This window comes from Hemitrygon akajei, chromosome 17 (genome assembly GCF_048418815.1).
Source record: "Hemitrygon akajei chromosome 17, sHemAka1.3, whole genome shotgun sequence".
NCBI classification, from domain to species: Eukaryota; Metazoa; Chordata; class Chondrichthyes; order Myliobatiformes; family Dasyatidae; genus Hemitrygon; species Hemitrygon akajei.
In genome coordinates, this window is record NC_133140.1 from 45810387 (window position 1) to 45827498 (window position 17112).

General features: G+C 40.9%; 1 protein-coding gene across 1 annotated transcript in view; it reads right to left on the reverse strand.

The window, feature by feature from the left end:
* nkd1 (NKD inhibitor of WNT signaling pathway 1) overlaps positions 1-9562 on the reverse strand; it is a 99582-nt gene extending 90020 nt beyond the window's left edge. The window contains exons 1-3 of the mRNA XM_073070036.1: positions 9215-9562; positions 9078-9110; positions 8806-8930 (exon numbers count right to left, since the gene is read on the reverse strand). Of these exons, the coding sequence (XP_072926137.1) occupies positions 8806-8930; positions 9078-9110; positions 9215-9239 (183 nt within the window). The 5' untranslated portion in view covers positions 9240-9562. The remainder of the gene's footprint in view (positions 1-8805; positions 8931-9077; positions 9111-9214) is intronic.
* Positions 9563-17112: the final 7550 nt, after the last annotated feature.

Below are 17112 nucleotides of genomic sequence, written 5' to 3' on the forward strand. Positions count from 1 at the left end.
CAGTTCTGTACGATGCAGATCTCACTGATTTAGAACAGTAAACTACTGACTACATGCTACTGGTGGAGGCTTTGAATTTCTTTTACTGAAGCAAGTACATTTTTGCTTGTGGCAGAATTTTATTTTCAAGACGTATGTGTGTGCTTTTAACCAGAAAATGCAAACAGAATCGAAAGTCATGTTCACTTTACTGCACATGTAGCTGGGAGGCTGAAAGTCTACCTGAAAGAAACTACTCCTTCGATAACCATTTTCTTTTGCTTGTCAACGTTTGGTAGCAGTTTTCAACATCATTCAAGACATCGTGGAACTGATCTCTATTCTCTCAAGCTGCCACATCCCATGCTTCATTGATAACAAAACAGAGTTCACAAATTGACCACAGAGGGCCAATCAGCCCATCAAATCCATGCCAGCTTGTTGATTTGGACCCATTCTCTGGCTATTCCCCCGCATATCTTCAAAATGCCCTTGTATCTAAATTAAAAGATATTTCTTCACCTCCGCTCTGGTGATTTTGCTAATTATCTCAAACTACTATCCTTTGGTTACTGAGCCATCCACTGAGAGGAACAGTTTCTCCTTACTTAATCTATCAAATAGCTTTAAGTTAAATACCTTATACAAAATGATGGTGCATCTTTAATCCTAATGAAGCATGAATGAAAATCCATTGAATATGTCTTTTCTTTTACAGACATAAACTAAGTATGTTTCAAGTGGTGTCAACATGAGATGTTGCAAGCACTGGGAAATCTAGAGGAAGCTTTTAGAAGAAAGAAATCAAGGGGTATGAGCAACTGGTCAAGCTGCTGCATCACAACTCCTGCAACTTTTACTGCTGCCTCTGCCCATGTGGAGTCTACACGTTCTCCCTGTGACTGCGTGGGTTTCCCACCATATCCCAAAGACGAGCAAGTTAATTAGCCATTGTAAGTTGTCCCTATTTTAACTGGCAGAATCTGGGTGAAGTTAATGGGAATCTGGCAAGAACGGATCACAGGGAGAAGTTAATGAGATAATGGATTGTGAGCTATCATATTTTCAATGGTCTGAATGGCCTCCTTCAATGTCATAAATATAGCAATAGGGAGCAAAGTGTACTTGGAAGTAGGAGCTGGCTCCTGAGCACCAGCAGAGAGCAGATAGGCAAAATGGACTACTCAGCTGGTGTAAATTGTAAGTAATTCTAAAGACTTCCAAACCTGAAGGTAAATTGGAGGCTCGCTATTACTGATATTTAGCAACACAGACACTTGGCTGAAGAATGACAAAGTGAAAAGGCATGAAGACTAACAGAAACCAGATGAAATATTTCAATAAAACTTCTTGCCTTCTCATTGTTGTATGAATCAAAATCGTGAAATGAAAATATAGTACTTATAATGCAAGACTTGAAGATGAATGCTAGTTCCTCCCACATCAGACCACACCCAAGGCCAAATGAAGACCCTGGATGGGACGGATATTTGGTCTGCATTTTGTTTGTTAACCAGTTTGAGATTAATTGTTAGGTGGATTAGAGAGACATTGAGAAACAAAATCTAATATTTATTGAGTTGCGAGTGTCAGGAGCTGGAAATCACCACTGAAAAGGCGATGACACTGTTAATGGTGATGAGCAGTTTTACAGCCATGCCCTATAAGACTAGGATCAAAAACTAGGATGCAGTGTTAACTGAAGGCCAGTTTGGACAGGATAAATCAAATGAATCATCCCCCAGTTAATCACGGCAACATTACAGTATTGCTTAAATATAGTGGCTTTAGGATTTTTGCTTCCACCACACAACTGATAAAATTAATGAAGTTCCCAGTATCCACTTACTTTTATATCGGACATAGAGCAGTGTAGGTCCTTCAGCCCATGATGTTGTTCAGACATCTAACCTACTCCAAGATCAATCTAACACTTCCCTCACATTCCATTTTTCTATCATCCACCTAAGAGTCGTAATTGTCCCAATGTGCCTGCCTCTCCAGCACCCCTGGCAGTACGTTCCATGCATTATGTACGTTCCTATCTATAACATTACCTCTATACTTTCCTCCAATCACCCTAAAATTCTGCCCTTTCATATCAGCCAATTCCATCCTGGGGGTAGTAAAGGGGCACAGCTTATCTCCATGCATGTAAAACTGCTGCAAAAAGATTTTACTACCATGAGCAGGAACCAGCTACTTTCTGAAAACCCAAGTTCTTTAAGTGAGTGTTACACCATTGCCTCTGCTACCAGACTCTACAGCAAATATAAACTCAATCCGTTTAATCCTTTCGACCTTTCAGCAAGGTCGGTTAATGGATTTCTACAAAGATGGGATACGCAGTGAAAAACGTGTTATATAATAGATTGATCCGTGCAGATAAAAACTATCTTAAGTAATAGAAGTGTCCAAGTAATATCAACTTACTGTCATCGCTGGCACATTGAGCATTGCATCACATAAAATAATAAATATTAGAAAAATATTAATTGTTTAGAATGCAAAAAAACCCTGCAGCTCCACAAGCAGGGAATAGGCAAAGTGGAGGTAGAGACAGAATACATAGTAAAAAGAAAATCCAGACTTTTTTCACTTCCTACTTAAAATATTTCAAATAGCCTTGTGCATACTCTCTTCAAAGTTAACCATTCTCTGATACATTTAAAGTGTTTCACAGAGGTTCAATTAAAATCAAGTGCCTTCCTGCAAATTATACAGTGACTTTGGACCCCTTCCCACCCATACAGTGGTCCCAGTGATTGCTTGATTTATGATGGTATTTGAATGAGCCATTGCCAGGAAAATGGTTGGTTAATGAGATTCTTCTACCATGTTGACATCGACTTGGTTTTAACAGAAAGTACTGAGAACTCCATTAATGGTCCACATCTACTGCATGTTAAAATACTGTGATACTGGAAACATAAAACATTCACTGTTTCTTTCTCCACAGATGCTCTCCGACCTATTGATTTTTCCAATAATTTTTTGAACTGTAGTTTTTTTAAAACAAACACTGCAGTTTGACTAAAACATGAGAGGAAATGAAAGTTTGCCAGTTTTCTGAGTGGAAGGGGAAAACATTCACACAGTCAGTATGTGGGTGCTTTTCAATTATTTAACTATACAGATAATGTCAGTGCTACAGTGGCCCTGACCTCACACATCATGAAGACCCTAGAGAGGCCGATGCGGGCTCACCTCCGATCCCTGGTCAAATCAGCCCTCAATCCCCTGCAGTTTGCCTACCAGAAGCACATTGGAGTCGATGATGCTGTCATCTACCTGCTGAACAGAGTCTACTCCCATTTGGATAAGCAGGACAAAGCTCCGTTCAATACAGGTTGGTACTTACACTGTATCCTGGGTAATGGACTGGCTCATAGACCACAGTTTGTGCGGCTTCAGACCTGTGTGTCAGACATGGCTATAAGCAGTACTGGGGCCCCACAGGGGACTGCATTGCCTCCCTTCCTGTTTACTCTGCAAACCTCGCACTTTAGACACCACACTGAGTCCTGTCACTTGCAGAAATTCTTCGATGAATCAGCAGAAGTTGGGTGTATAAAGGAAGGATGGCAGGATAAATACAGGGCCCTGGTGGAGGACTTTGTCAAATGGTGCAAGCTGAATCATCTGCAGCTCAACATCAGTCAGACAAAGGAGATGGTGATGGACTTTAGGAAGACTAAGCCTTCACTGCTCCCTGTTACAATTGATGGTGAGGACGTGGATGTGGCGAGGACCTAAAAGTACCTGGGGTGCACCTGGATGACAAACTTGAGTGGAGCACCAACACAGAGGCTGTGTACAAGAAGGACCAGAGTCGCCTCTACTTCCTGAGGAGACTCAGATCCTTTGGAGTATGCAGGCTTCTCCTTCACATATTCTACCAGTCTGTTGTCATCAGTACAATCTTATATGCAGTGGTGTGCTAAGGCAATGGATTCAATACTGGTGATGCCAACAGGCTCAATAAACTGATTAGAAAGTTGTTCTAGGAGTCAAACTGGACACACTGGAGGCTGTGGTGGAACAAAGGACTACGGAAAACCCTGGCAATTCTGGACAATGTTTCTCACCCTCTGCATGCCACCTTGGTTGAACAGAGTAGCACTTTTAGTAATAGACTGAGACAACTGCGCTGCACCAAAAGAGCATTCTTACCCTCGGGCATTAGGCTCTATAATGAGTCAATCTATAGATGATGGGGAAGTGATGTCAACCCCCCCCCCTCCTGTTAGTCTGTTTGAAGTAACTTATTTTTTATTCTTTCTTACTTCTAATATTTGTACATCTGTGCACTTGTAATGCTACTGTGACCCTGTAATTTTCTGGAATCAATAACAGTCAGTTGTCGCTAATCCATCTTCTATGTGGTGGTCTACACGGGTGTCATGTATCTATCTATCTATCTCTTGCCTTCACATAGCATGGATATGAAACATCAATGCCATGGTAAAAATATCTGGAGGTTGAATGAAATTGTGCTAAAATGGAAAAACAGCAGTGGTGTAGTAGTTAGAACTGTGATTTACAGCGCCAACAATCAGCAACTGGGGTTCAATAACTGCCACTGCCTATAATTTGTTTCTACAATCTCCCCATGAACCCTTGGATATCCTCCAGGTGCTCTGGGTTCCTCCTACATTCAAAAGACTTACGAGTTAGGGTTAGTAAATTATGGGCAGGCTGTGTTGGCGCCAGAAACATGGCGACACTTGTGGGTTGTCCCAGCACATATTTGGACTGTGTCAGTCATTGTCACAAACAATCCATTACACCATTGATGAGTCAATACTCATCTTGACAAATAAAGCTCATCTTTCTGAGACATATAACCATATAACAATTACAGCACGGAAACAGGCCATCTCGGCCCTTCTAGTCCATGCCGACGCTTACTCTCACCTAGTCCCACTGACCCGTACTCAGCCCAGAACCCTCCATTCCTTTCCTGTCCATATACCTATCCAATTTTACTTTAAATGACAGTACCGAACCTGCCTCTACCACTTCTACTGGAAGCTCATTCCACACAGCTACCACTCTCTGAGTAAAGAAATTCCTCCTCGTGCTACCCTTAAACTTTTGCCCCCTAACTCTCAAATCATGTCCTCTTGTTTGAATCTCCCCTACTCTCAATGGAAAAAGCCTATCCACGTCAACTCAATCTATCTCCCTCATTATTTTAAATACCTCTATCAAGTCCCCCCTCAATCTTCTACGCTCCAAAGAATAAAGACCCAACTTGTTCAGCCTTTCCCTGTAACTTAGGTGCTGAAGCCCAGGTAACATTCTGGTAAATCTTCTCTGTACTCTCTCTATTATAGACAACAATGTTATTTAATTCCCCGACAGCTTTAATCCAGAATTGAAAGGATCATAGAGTATATAAAGTCAAATACATGCAGGAAAAATATGTATTTAATTGTATCATAACTACATTGTGGTTTGAACAATCTTTGAATTAGCTAAACAAATGAACAACTTTTGGGTTTGGGTGGAGGAAATATTTTGAAATAAGAAATTTTTGATACAGTACAAAGTGTTCTGGGAACTCAGCTGACAACTTTCCACCACAATTTTTGCAAACAAATTACTTGGGAGCTTAACCTTCCAAACATTTCTTACCACAGTCACAATGCTGCATTAACAACGTTTTGTTGTCCAAAGTCACATGTCCCCATAAACCTGTACAACTACACTAAGTGCTCACTGCAAGAAACTAATAGAAGGCAGCTGCAGTGCTTCACAATATCGGACCCAAACATGGATTCGGAAAATGAGTGTGGATTGGGAGAAGGAAAGCGAGTTCCCCCATTTGCTGTTTGCAACTTTCACCACTCATTACAAAAATTTTCACTTTAGCCCTTACAATATGACCTTACAGTAGTCACTTTGTCAGCACTTTACATATTGCAAATTAACTACATAACAAGTATAAAACTAAAAAATATGCTTCTTGAAAACTCCGTGCTCACAACAATGCTATTTATCTTTCAGAACTCTTTCAATATTAAAAATTTCATGAACTGCCTGAGCTGAAAGTGCACCCCTTCTATGTATATAACTATACATGGACCTGGTCCTCCTGCTCTGCAGTGCACATGGTCTCAATAATTAAGGATCTCTATCAAACTAGATGATAAAAATACTGCATTAGCAGTGGAAAGAAACAGCCTAGAAATCCATTGCTTTCTCCTGGAGACGATGGCAAGGCAGAGGCATGGTTCTGCATTCACTGTTATCTTTTCAGTTTATTGCCCAAGTGGTCATTTGACAAGTCTGAACTTTAAGCAGCAAATTCCGTGTGCTTGTGGAACATGAGCAAACAATCAAGGCCAACTCTGATCCTTCTTTCATTTACCCTTCCACATGCAGAGACTGCAGTAAGACTGATTGGAAAGGGATCAAAAGTTTCTCAGATTTTGGAAACTCCCTACCCCTGAAGTACAGATTTATGGTGCTTCCATTTTGCCTTGGCCATGATCAGCTAATCCAAGACAGACAAGAAAGAAAAAAAACAGCGGAGGACTTTCAAGCCTTGCCTGCTCCAGCACTATACCAGGTGGTGTAGATTTACTCACTGAGCCCCCAGGGAGTCTTACAACAGCATTAAATAACAACAGAGCACTATAGTTTGACACCTTCCCCATGATTTTTATTTCCCAAGTAAGAATGACAGCATTTCAGCCTGCGCAAAAAGAGTTAAAGCAAAGTTGTACAAAAATTCTTTGTAGTATTCAGTTCTGGCTACAAGTTGATTTTTTTCCCCCGTTTTTAAAAGTACGTTTTATTTTGAATTCCTGGTTTTACATATTTGGAATGATGAAAGCTGATGTCTGACTTCTATCATTGAAATGCATCACACATCTAGGGATGGAAAAATTACGCATCATTGCATTCACCACTAATGGGCAAAGCTAACAAAGTGGGGAATGGAATTTGCAGATCCTCAGATTGCTTGTCAGGAGGCTGTTGTTCGTGGCTTCTGCTACTTTTCATCCAACACTCTGCAGGAACTCAAGATACAGTTTCATTCCATTCACAAGAACCCAGTTCAAGCAGATGAATTATTTTCTCTTTTTCTTTCTTTTATTAGCACACTAGCAAGGGGATGGGGGAGATGGGGGGGGGGGAAATGGAGGAGGCACAAGGGCCCTTTAAAAAGAAAACCCTTCTCCCAGTGGTAAGAAATGTGCAGCAGCCAAGAAACTCTTGGCTCCACGTGTGAATCCGTCTCCTGTAATCCATTCATTCACCAAGAAGGGGACCAGATGCAGGATTAGAGCAAATTCCAAGCAGCCTTATTACAGCCAGATTTAATAGCCATTCAAACCCGTTTGGAGACGCCAGGTTTATCAACCAATTATCATCATTCTGGGCAAATTCCATTTGATTGGAAATCTTCAGAATTTAAAACAAATATACAGGCATTTAAAGTAACTGTTTAGGTATTAGCCTTTTACATGTCATAAATCTCCATGGTGAGCAACCAATAAACATCACACTAAGCAGAAAACTGATCGAGAACAAATTTAAGTATACCTAAATGTGAAAAATTGTCAATTAAACTATTAATTGTGTCAGATGTAAGAGTATACTAATAAAGCAAGCTATTATTAAATTTTAAGTAAGCTGCCTTTGATATTCAGCTATCAACGCACTCAGACAACGCGAACGCATTTTCCAAGTTTTGGAAGGATTAATTGTAACAACTTCAAAGCTTTCACTAGACAATGAGACAATGACATCGGAATCACAGCTCAACACTCCTCTTTGCACAGATAATGACCGAGCCTCCTCCTTGTCCCCCCCCCCCCCACAAAGGTTTCATTCACTTCAATGATGTGCATTTTTTTACAGTTTGGCCCGTGAAACTTGAATGCAAAATAAAATACGTACCAACATCCCAGAGAAAATTACAAAGACAAGACAGAATATTGAAAGGAAACAACACAATTACTACATGCCCCGGACACACAACCTACCCCAGAAAAACACTAGACATTAAAATCGCATTTAGTTACAAAATGAAGCTCTGAAGAGATGTACATCTCAATCTACCAGGCATCCTGCCAGAATCCAGTCCCTTTGATGTAAGAAAAATATCCTCTAGTTTGAGCACATTTATAAAACCGCGAGGCAAGCTCTTTAAATAATATTTTCTTCAGAGATCACCTGGACTTTACCCAAACTAGTGGCGCCTGTCGTAGCTTCTCAAGCAACCCTCTTTTCTCCCTCCCCACCCCCAAGAAAACTATTGGAAGAAACTGACTCCAGAACCGGCTTTCCCTTAAAACCTAGGATGGAGACATCTGCGGGACACTTTCATTTTGTTGAGGGGGGGGGGTGAAGTGGGTAGGGGGAATGAAAAGAACATCTTTCAGATCACACATCGATTGAGCAGCCGGACTGTTAAAAGGAAACAGGCGTGTACAAATAGGAATTTGTAACACTTTCCATATGACATCTGCATTGTACCAACTGGTATCATTTAGCCCGTTCTTCCAATACACCCCAAACCCCGCCATTGGCAGCGTGATTTCCCGGTGAAGGAGGCAACAGCCACTTTTAATTCTACTTATTTCCTTAAATATTGGCTCCGAAGTAGTTTATTGCAGTGTTAAATATCCTTTGAGCGCAGACGCAGTGCGGATCCCAGGAGAGCGTTTTTAACAATGGGAATAGGGGTGAAGATGTCTTCCCCCAGACCCCTCTCCTCCCTCGGTCTTGAGGACAGGTTGAAAGGGGTATCCGCGCCGGGCTGCGCTGGAGTGAGGAGCGAGGGGGTGCTGGATGTGGGGAGCCGCTTACCGTGGTGGAGAGCCTGCAGTCCGCTCGCTGGAAACCCTGCGGATGTCCAGGGACGTTCTTCTGTTTGACGAGCCACTCTTCCAGCCCCTTCCGACTCAGGCAGGCATTCACCACAAAGCTGTCACCTAGACCAACAGAAAGAGCCGTGACTTCCCTGCCAGTCAACGCCAGCTATAGCCAAACATGCACGGAACTTGCTTTGCCCCCCAAAAAAACTTTTGCAACACGTAAACTTTTTGTTGTTGTTGTTATAAAGAGGAAGAGGTGCCTACCTTCAGGGCTTTCTCTGGCTTTACACACGGCGGCTGTTTGGTAAAGGTGTAAAAGAGCGGAAAGGGAGAAAAGAAATGTGGGTTACTTCTATTTTACAGTAAAACGAGTATAATCGCTTTGATCACCGCTCCCTTACCATGCTTGGAGTGAAGTTTACCCATATCTAGCGCTTCCTCTGCATTTGCCCGTGTTTAGGGGACATTTGGAGTGGTGGATAGTCCCGCTTCAACTGGACTCTACGTGCTTCGGGCGGTTTAGATGGAGTCTCGCTCCATCCTGCGGCACAGCGACTGATCCCCGGGTCTGCTCCCAGCTCTTTCTCTCCGATCTGCAACCCTCCCCCTTGCACACTCAACACTCACACACAGAGGGAAGAGAGGCGGCAACAAAAAGAAACTTCACCCACCAGGGGACATGATTGACACCTCCCCGAGATTACAGCACTTCTGGCTCCGGCCCCACTTTTACTGTTGGTTGGCGGGCGGCAGATGAAAGGAAACTTGGTTCCTTTGCAGTCTCCAAAATAAAAGGGCTCCAGCAAGCACTTCCAGCCAGGCGGGAGTAGCAGCCAAGGATCGAGGAACATCAATCCACGCAGAGACAGAGCACACTTTAACATATATAAAACAAACTCTGGAAAAAATGCTGGAGAGGCTCCGGACCAGTGGCACAGAAAGGAAATAACGTTCCAGGTGCAGTATTTGGTTACCACCCATCACACATGCACACACTTTCATTTTTAGATTTGCAAATCCCCTCCCCTAATGCATGTAGGAATTAAGCTCCAGAATACTGTTGTGATTTTTTTTAAAGTCCTAGGTGCACTGAAATATGTTTTTATATAATCCCCTTTAGAGTCACAGAGCATTACAGCGCAGTCACGGGCATTTTGGCCCATCTAGACTGTAGCCAGTTATTCCGCCTAGTCCCATCGACCCGTACCTGGACCAGAGCCCTCCACTCCCCTCCCATCTACGGAACGATCCAAACATTTCTTAAATCGTCCCGCATCCACCACTGCTGCTGGCAGCTCGTTCCGCACTCGCCCCGCCCTCTGAGTAAACAAGTTCCCCCTCAGGCTCCCCTTAAATATTTCACCTTTCACCCTGAACCTATGACCTCTAGTTCTAACCTCACCCAACCTCAGTGGAAAAGTCTTTTTGCATTAATCCGATCTTTCTCCCTCATAATTTTGTGTACCCCTCAGTCTACATTCTGGGGAATAAAGTCCTAACCTATTCAACCTTTCCCTATAACTCCAGTCCTCAAGTCCGTCCTGGCAACATCTTCTTAAAAATCCTCTGTACTCTTTCAATCTAATTGATAACTTTTTTGTTTGCAGGTGACCAGAAATGCACACAATACTGTATTCCAAATCTGACCTCACTAACACCTTCAACATAACATCTCAACTCCTATACTGAATACTTTGATTTACTAAGCCCAATGTGCCAAAAGCTCTCTGTTTGTGATCCTGTCTACCTGTGACACCACCTTCAAGCAACCATGGATGTTTCCCAAGCTCCCTTTGCTCCACCACTCTCCTCAGTGCTCTACCATTCAATGTGTAAGTTCTAACCTGGTTTGTCAAAGTGCATCACTCACACTTGCCTGCATGAAATTATATTAGCCATTTTTCCAGCCAGTCCAGATCACATTGCAAGCTTTGATAACCTTCCTTTTGCTTCACTACGCTCCCAGTCTTGGTGTCATCCACAAATTTGCTGATCTAGTTTATACTCTGAATCATTAATAGATGACATGCAACAATGGATTCAGCACCAACCCCTGCAGCACTCCACGAGTCACAGGCCTTCAGTAAGAGAGGCAACCATCTACAACCACTCTCCTACCCAATTTACTACTTCATTCTGAATACCAAGTGATTGAAACTTTTGAATTAGCCTCCCATGCAGGACTTTGTCAAAGGCCCCGCTAAGGTCCATGTGGACAACATTCACTGCCTTTCCTTCATCAGTGTTCCTTGTAACCTCCTCGAAAAATTCTATAAGATTGGTTAGACACAACCTACATGCACAAAGTCAGATTCCCTATCCCTAATCAGGCCCTGTCTTTCAAGTACTTCTATATCCCCTCCCTTAGAATATCTTACAAAAATGCTAAACTCACTGGCCTTTAATTGCTCTGCTTATTCGAAGAGCCTTTCTTGAATAACAAAACAACATTGTCTTCTAGCTGTCTAGCAGCTCCTCACCTGTGGTTAAGAGCATTTTAAATACTTTTATCTGGGCCTCTGCAATTTCTACACTTACTGCTTTATTTATGAAATAAAATCTATATTAGTGAAAAAAAAGGTGACTGAAGGAGGTTCTATGACCACTAAGAGGTATTCCTGGTGCAAGCTGGATGAAGATACAGCACAGGACCACTTGGATGTTACACTGTGGGAATGACAAGCTATAGACAGAGCTACCTAAGTAATCTCACAACCAAGGGATCACTTCAAAGCTCAGCAGTGCTAACACGACCGATCATGAATGATGGTGGACAAATAAATAGCTAACTTTGTGGAGTGGGGGTGAGTGAGGGGAGATTTCCACAGAGTGTTCAGTGTTAACAAACCACAGAGCATGAATGGAAAAAGCAGTAAGAGGAGAAAATGTTAGAAACACTCAGCAGATCAGGCAGCACCTGTGGAGAGAGAAACAATTAACTTTTCTGATTCAAAGCCATTTGTCAGTGGCTAGAAATGTTGAGTGAATGATCTGTCTCAGCCTCATCCTTCTGTGTCCATCGTCATTAAACGGACACAATTAACTCTGTACTCAAAACACAGCCAAAAACAGAAGATACCGTAACGTCACAGGACCTAAAAACATCCTGGGCATTCTCCGAGATTTTTGCCCATTCATATAACCTAGTTTGGTAGATAAAAATTAAAAGGTTAAGTATTTTTTAAATAATATGTGCTTAAAAAGTTTCAGTGTTTAGCTGGGTCTGGGTTTACTTCTACACAGAACTTAATATGTAGGTAGAACTATTAATTGTAAAGCAAGCCATAGATTGGCCTTTGTTGCAAGTTGATTTGAATACAAGAGAAAAGGTACCTTTTAAAAGAGGGCTTGACAGGGAAGATCCTGAGATGGTGTTTCACTTTCCTGGACTATTTAGAAGCAGTGCTCACACTGTCAAAGTGAAAGGGTTAGATATTTATGAGTGATATGAGAAGAAATGCTGGCACACTGAAGACGGTGAACCTTTGAAATTCTTTGCTCAGAAGGCTGTCCCAGCTCAGTCACCGTGGGCAGAGATCGATAGATTGTCGGATACGAAGAGAATCCGGGAGCATGGAATTAGTGTGGGAAAAGTGCCACCAAAATAAATGACCAAGGAAGATCTAACTGAATATTGGAGCAGGCATATGCGGCTGAATGGTGTGGTCCATTCACTGTTTTCCATATTTATAATAACATGGGAAGCCATTTGACCCATTGTGTTTCTGACAGATTACAGAGAATTTTCATTCTCCCACTAATTTTCACTCTAACCTATTCTCTGTCCATTTCCATCAATTCTACTATCCACACTGTTCTAGGGATAACTTACAGCGGCCATTACCTACCCATATATCATCAGGGTGTGGGCAAAAACCTGAACACCTTGATGGTGGGGGGGGGGAGGGAAGATGTGGAGCCCACATAGTGACAGAAGGAACATGTGAACTCAACATGGACAGCGCTCAGTGTCAGGTCTGGATCCTAGATGCCAAAGGAGTGAAGCAGAGCCCCCCGTCTCTGCTTCTAATGTTATTCTGACCTGAGGATGAGTCACTGCTGGTGGGCCACTCTGCAGTGGGGCACAGCTACAGCATTGAGGTCTGAAGGATGTTTATCACCAAATACCACATCAATACCCAGATACGAAGGAAACCGGTAAAATACAATCATATTATTTAAAAGGGTAATTTATTAAAATTTTTATAAAATAATAAATGCACTTAAAATGTTTAGTTAATTAAAGACATTGATTAATTAAATAAACACAGGAACAAACCACTTAGTTCAAGTTCAAACCCAGGTTTGTTGTCATTTCAACTGTAAACATGTATACCATGAAACAATGTTCCTCCAGACCAAGGTGCACAACACACAACACATAAAGTATTATTACCACAAATAATAAGGTGCATTTACAACACAAGTTAAAAAGTAAACAATATAGTACTACAGGTGCTTCATACCTAGTGAGACCTGGGTTGTAGCAGAGAGTACAGCAGTTTCACAGTCTTGGGGAAGAAGCTGGTTCCCATCCTGACAGTCGTTGTCCTAATGCTAACGTACCTCCTGCCTGTAGTAGAGGGTCAAACAGATTGATGGACAGCTGGGAAGGCTAACTGACAATGCTAAGGACACACGCACATAGCGATCCTGATAAATATCTCAGTAGTTGGAAGAGGCTCCTTGATGACCCTCTCAGAGTCCTTGCAAACCTTTGTAGAGTCTTGAAGTCAGGTGCTTTGCAATTCCTGTAACAGTCAGTGATGCAGCTGGGTGCTCCTGTAAAAAATTTGGTAGAATGAGTCTGGCCGCAATCTCAAGAATTGGAGACACTACTGTGTTTTGTTGACTAAAGAGGGTGTGTTAAGCGACCAGGCGAGATTGTCCGTTTATGCTTTCCCAGAAATTTGCTGCCCCTAACTCTTTCCACAGGGGAGCATTTATGTACAGTGAGGAGTGTCTTTCTAAAGTCCCAAAGTCCACAATCTCGATGATCCTGATGAAAGCCAATCCTGATGAAAGGTCTCAGCCTGCAAAATCAACTCTTTATTCCTTTCCATAGATGCTTCCCAATCTGCTAAGTTCCTCCAGCATTTTGAGTGTGTAACTCCAAATTTCCAGCCTCTACAGAATCTCTTCTGAGTCTGTAGCTCAGCCTTGCATCTGTTGAACACGAACACGGCCTTGAGCATCTGTGCAAGTTATTTTGTCTTTAAATCTTAACATTTTACTTTGATATTCTTATAAAGTTTAATGCTATTTTTATATACTTTACATCCCCCAAGTGATTTTGAGTGTGTATGAAAGCCATTCAATTGAAAAGGCATTCTTGACAGTCAGTTAGCCAAGGGTGGGGCTTCGCCTCCTTCCAAAGACTACCAGTCACTTAGATTAAAGGAGTCTCTGAAATGTCCTGGTCTTCACCCAAGTGTTGAGAGCTTTCTCGTGGAAGGCTACATTGGGGACTAAATTCCAGAGTATAAACAATGACTTATTTAAGGCTGCAGATATTTGCCATAGAGCTGTGTGATGTGAATCTCATTTTAGCCGTGGAATTCAGCCAGAGCTAAAACTTATGAAGGCATGTTTAATCATTCCAAAAACCTCTACTTTTGATGCTTTCAATAATTTGGAATTAAAGACAAAATAGTGTAAACTGTTGCATAAAATGTTGATAAGCAGATGCTCATGTGGCATTTGGTTTCAGAAGAAAAGTTAATGCTTTGACAAAGTATAATTAATTAGCATATAGATCAAAGTCCTGTGTCTTGACTTACTTCCAGGCCAATTCAACTTGGCCTAGTTCTATAGACAAGTTGTCTCTAAGCTGTCATTCAAAATTAGGCAAGTAAATTATCTTCTTTTTTAGATTTGGTTACTTCAGAAATGGTGGGATGGAAAGAAGGGAGGAAGGAATGGAGGTTAAGGACTGCAGCAGGGAAGGAGGGAGAGAAGATTTGTTTTTAATGTGTCATTATTGCTGCAAATTGGGAAATTGGACTTTTGTACATAGTAACATAATAATGAATTAACTATCTGTTTTGTTAAAATGTATTCAACATAAACATCGGCTGGGATATTGGGATAATTTCCTTGTTCTTTGTAAATTACAACTTGAAATCTTTTACATCTATCCAAGAGACCAGGCATGGTTTTCACTTATCACCTTATCTGAAGATAAACTCCAACAATGCGGTGCTTCCTAGGTACTGGATTGGAGAGTCAACCAACATTTTTATGCTCCTGTATCTGGACTGGAACTTCAAACCTTAACTATACGACTTAGAGGTAAAAGTGCTACCAGCTAGGACACTGCTGGCGTACAATTTAGACTTTCACCTTGATTTATTTTCACAGAGCAGAACGGGCATATTGAATTGCACAACTAAATTAGCTGGTTAAGTCAGAATATTCAGTACCAGAAATTACCCTCAATTCCTCATTCAACATTGGGGGAATAGTTTGTCATGTTACTAAAGCTTGTGACCATTTGTTAAAAACTTGTTTGTTACAGTTGATCTGCTTTCCATGTAACATATAGTAAAATGTTAAACACTCCATTATGAGCACAAGCCTCCATAGTATCCAAGACATCTTCAAGAAAGTGGTGCCCTAGGCAGGCGTCTTCCATCATTAAGGATTCCCGCCACCCAGGGCATGCCCTCTTTTCATTGTTACTATCGAGAAGGAGGTAAGGAAGCCTGAAGGCACACACTCAGCGATTCAGGAACAGCTTCTTCCCCTCTACCATCCGTTTTCTTAATGAACATTGAACTACCTTTTATTTCTTTTTTTTGCACCAATTATTTTAACTGAACTGTTCAATGGACATATATATACTTTATCTAGTTCAGTCTCTTTCTCTATATTTATTTATTATGAATTTCATTGCACTGCTGCTGTAAAGTTAATGAATTTCACAACATATGCCACTGATACTAAACCTGATTCTGATTTTTAAAAAAGGACCTCAGTTAGATCAACCAATGTTGAACTTGCAATTCTTGACTATAATGCATCACAAAAATTTAAATTACATTGGATTTGTATGATTAGTTAACAATCATCACAACAGACAATTACATGAAATTTGGAAAATACTTTGTCTCTAAATCAGAAGTGAATAATGACTCATGGAATTACAGTTCTAATAAACAAACCATACAATTTAATCACAGAAATGTAGATTTTCCTAATTGTACCAAATTTATTCCACATTTTAAAATATTTACATCCATACAATAAGCTCAGCCATTACCACAGTTTTCATTGTGAATAAGTAAACAGTCCATGTCTTTTGACAGACATAAAACACGCTTTGGCTGGAAAGTCTAACCATGCTATTAAAATAAATAGAAAAGTCAAAACAAAGTGGGGCATCTGCATTTCTCCTAACAAACTGTTTGTTTAATGAGTTAATGAAATAAGAGATGTACTTTGTTAAACAATGTTCTGAACTTAGTAAAATATAGAATATTTTGGGACAGGCAGCACTCAAATAAAGGCTAAAAAAGAGGAATAAAATCAATGCTACTGAACATCAAACAGACGTCATCCAGTATATTATTTATGCATTCTCCAAAGATCAGCATGTCACAGGTACTGGCAGCTTTCTAGTAAGTTAACAAAGTGCAGATCTTCATGCATGATCATAGATAGAATGTTGATGTGCTTGCTATTTGGCTAGGAAGATACTGCAATCCTATCTTCGCAAATTCTATCCATAAATTTTTAATGATGATCCATTGAATGGTGATGAGCAGGGGGATCCTGACTGTTTTAACTCTGTCCAGTTGGGAATACTGAAGAAAATGTGTTGTCCTTGGTAATTCAATAAAAATTTAAAAAACATGTTTCAAACTCATTCATCAAACCCAAAGACCATCAAAGAAGATTTTTTTAAAATTAAGTATTTAAATAGTATCAGAGTATTTTTTTCTACAATTCATTGGAAAATGGGAAGTTTTTTTAAGTGAACAATTTTACAAGGAAAATCTTCCAGAAGTACCTGCAGTTGTGTCATTTGATGTAATTTTAGACATTAAGGCAGCTCTTTCATCTCGCAGATCAAGTCCTTTGTTTGCTTATTTGTCAAAATAGCAATTTCCCGGGTTACTAAAGAACCTCTCTTCTATATAAAAAAACTTTAATGACACTCACTATTGAAATGTGTTGTGCTACAAATGGACAAAATGTAATCCCCTTTTTCAGATTACTGGGTGAGTGATAAAACACTTCAAAGAAGCACAAGTGCCCTCCACTGACACTGCCTCTCCGTCAACCTGAAAGCACAAAC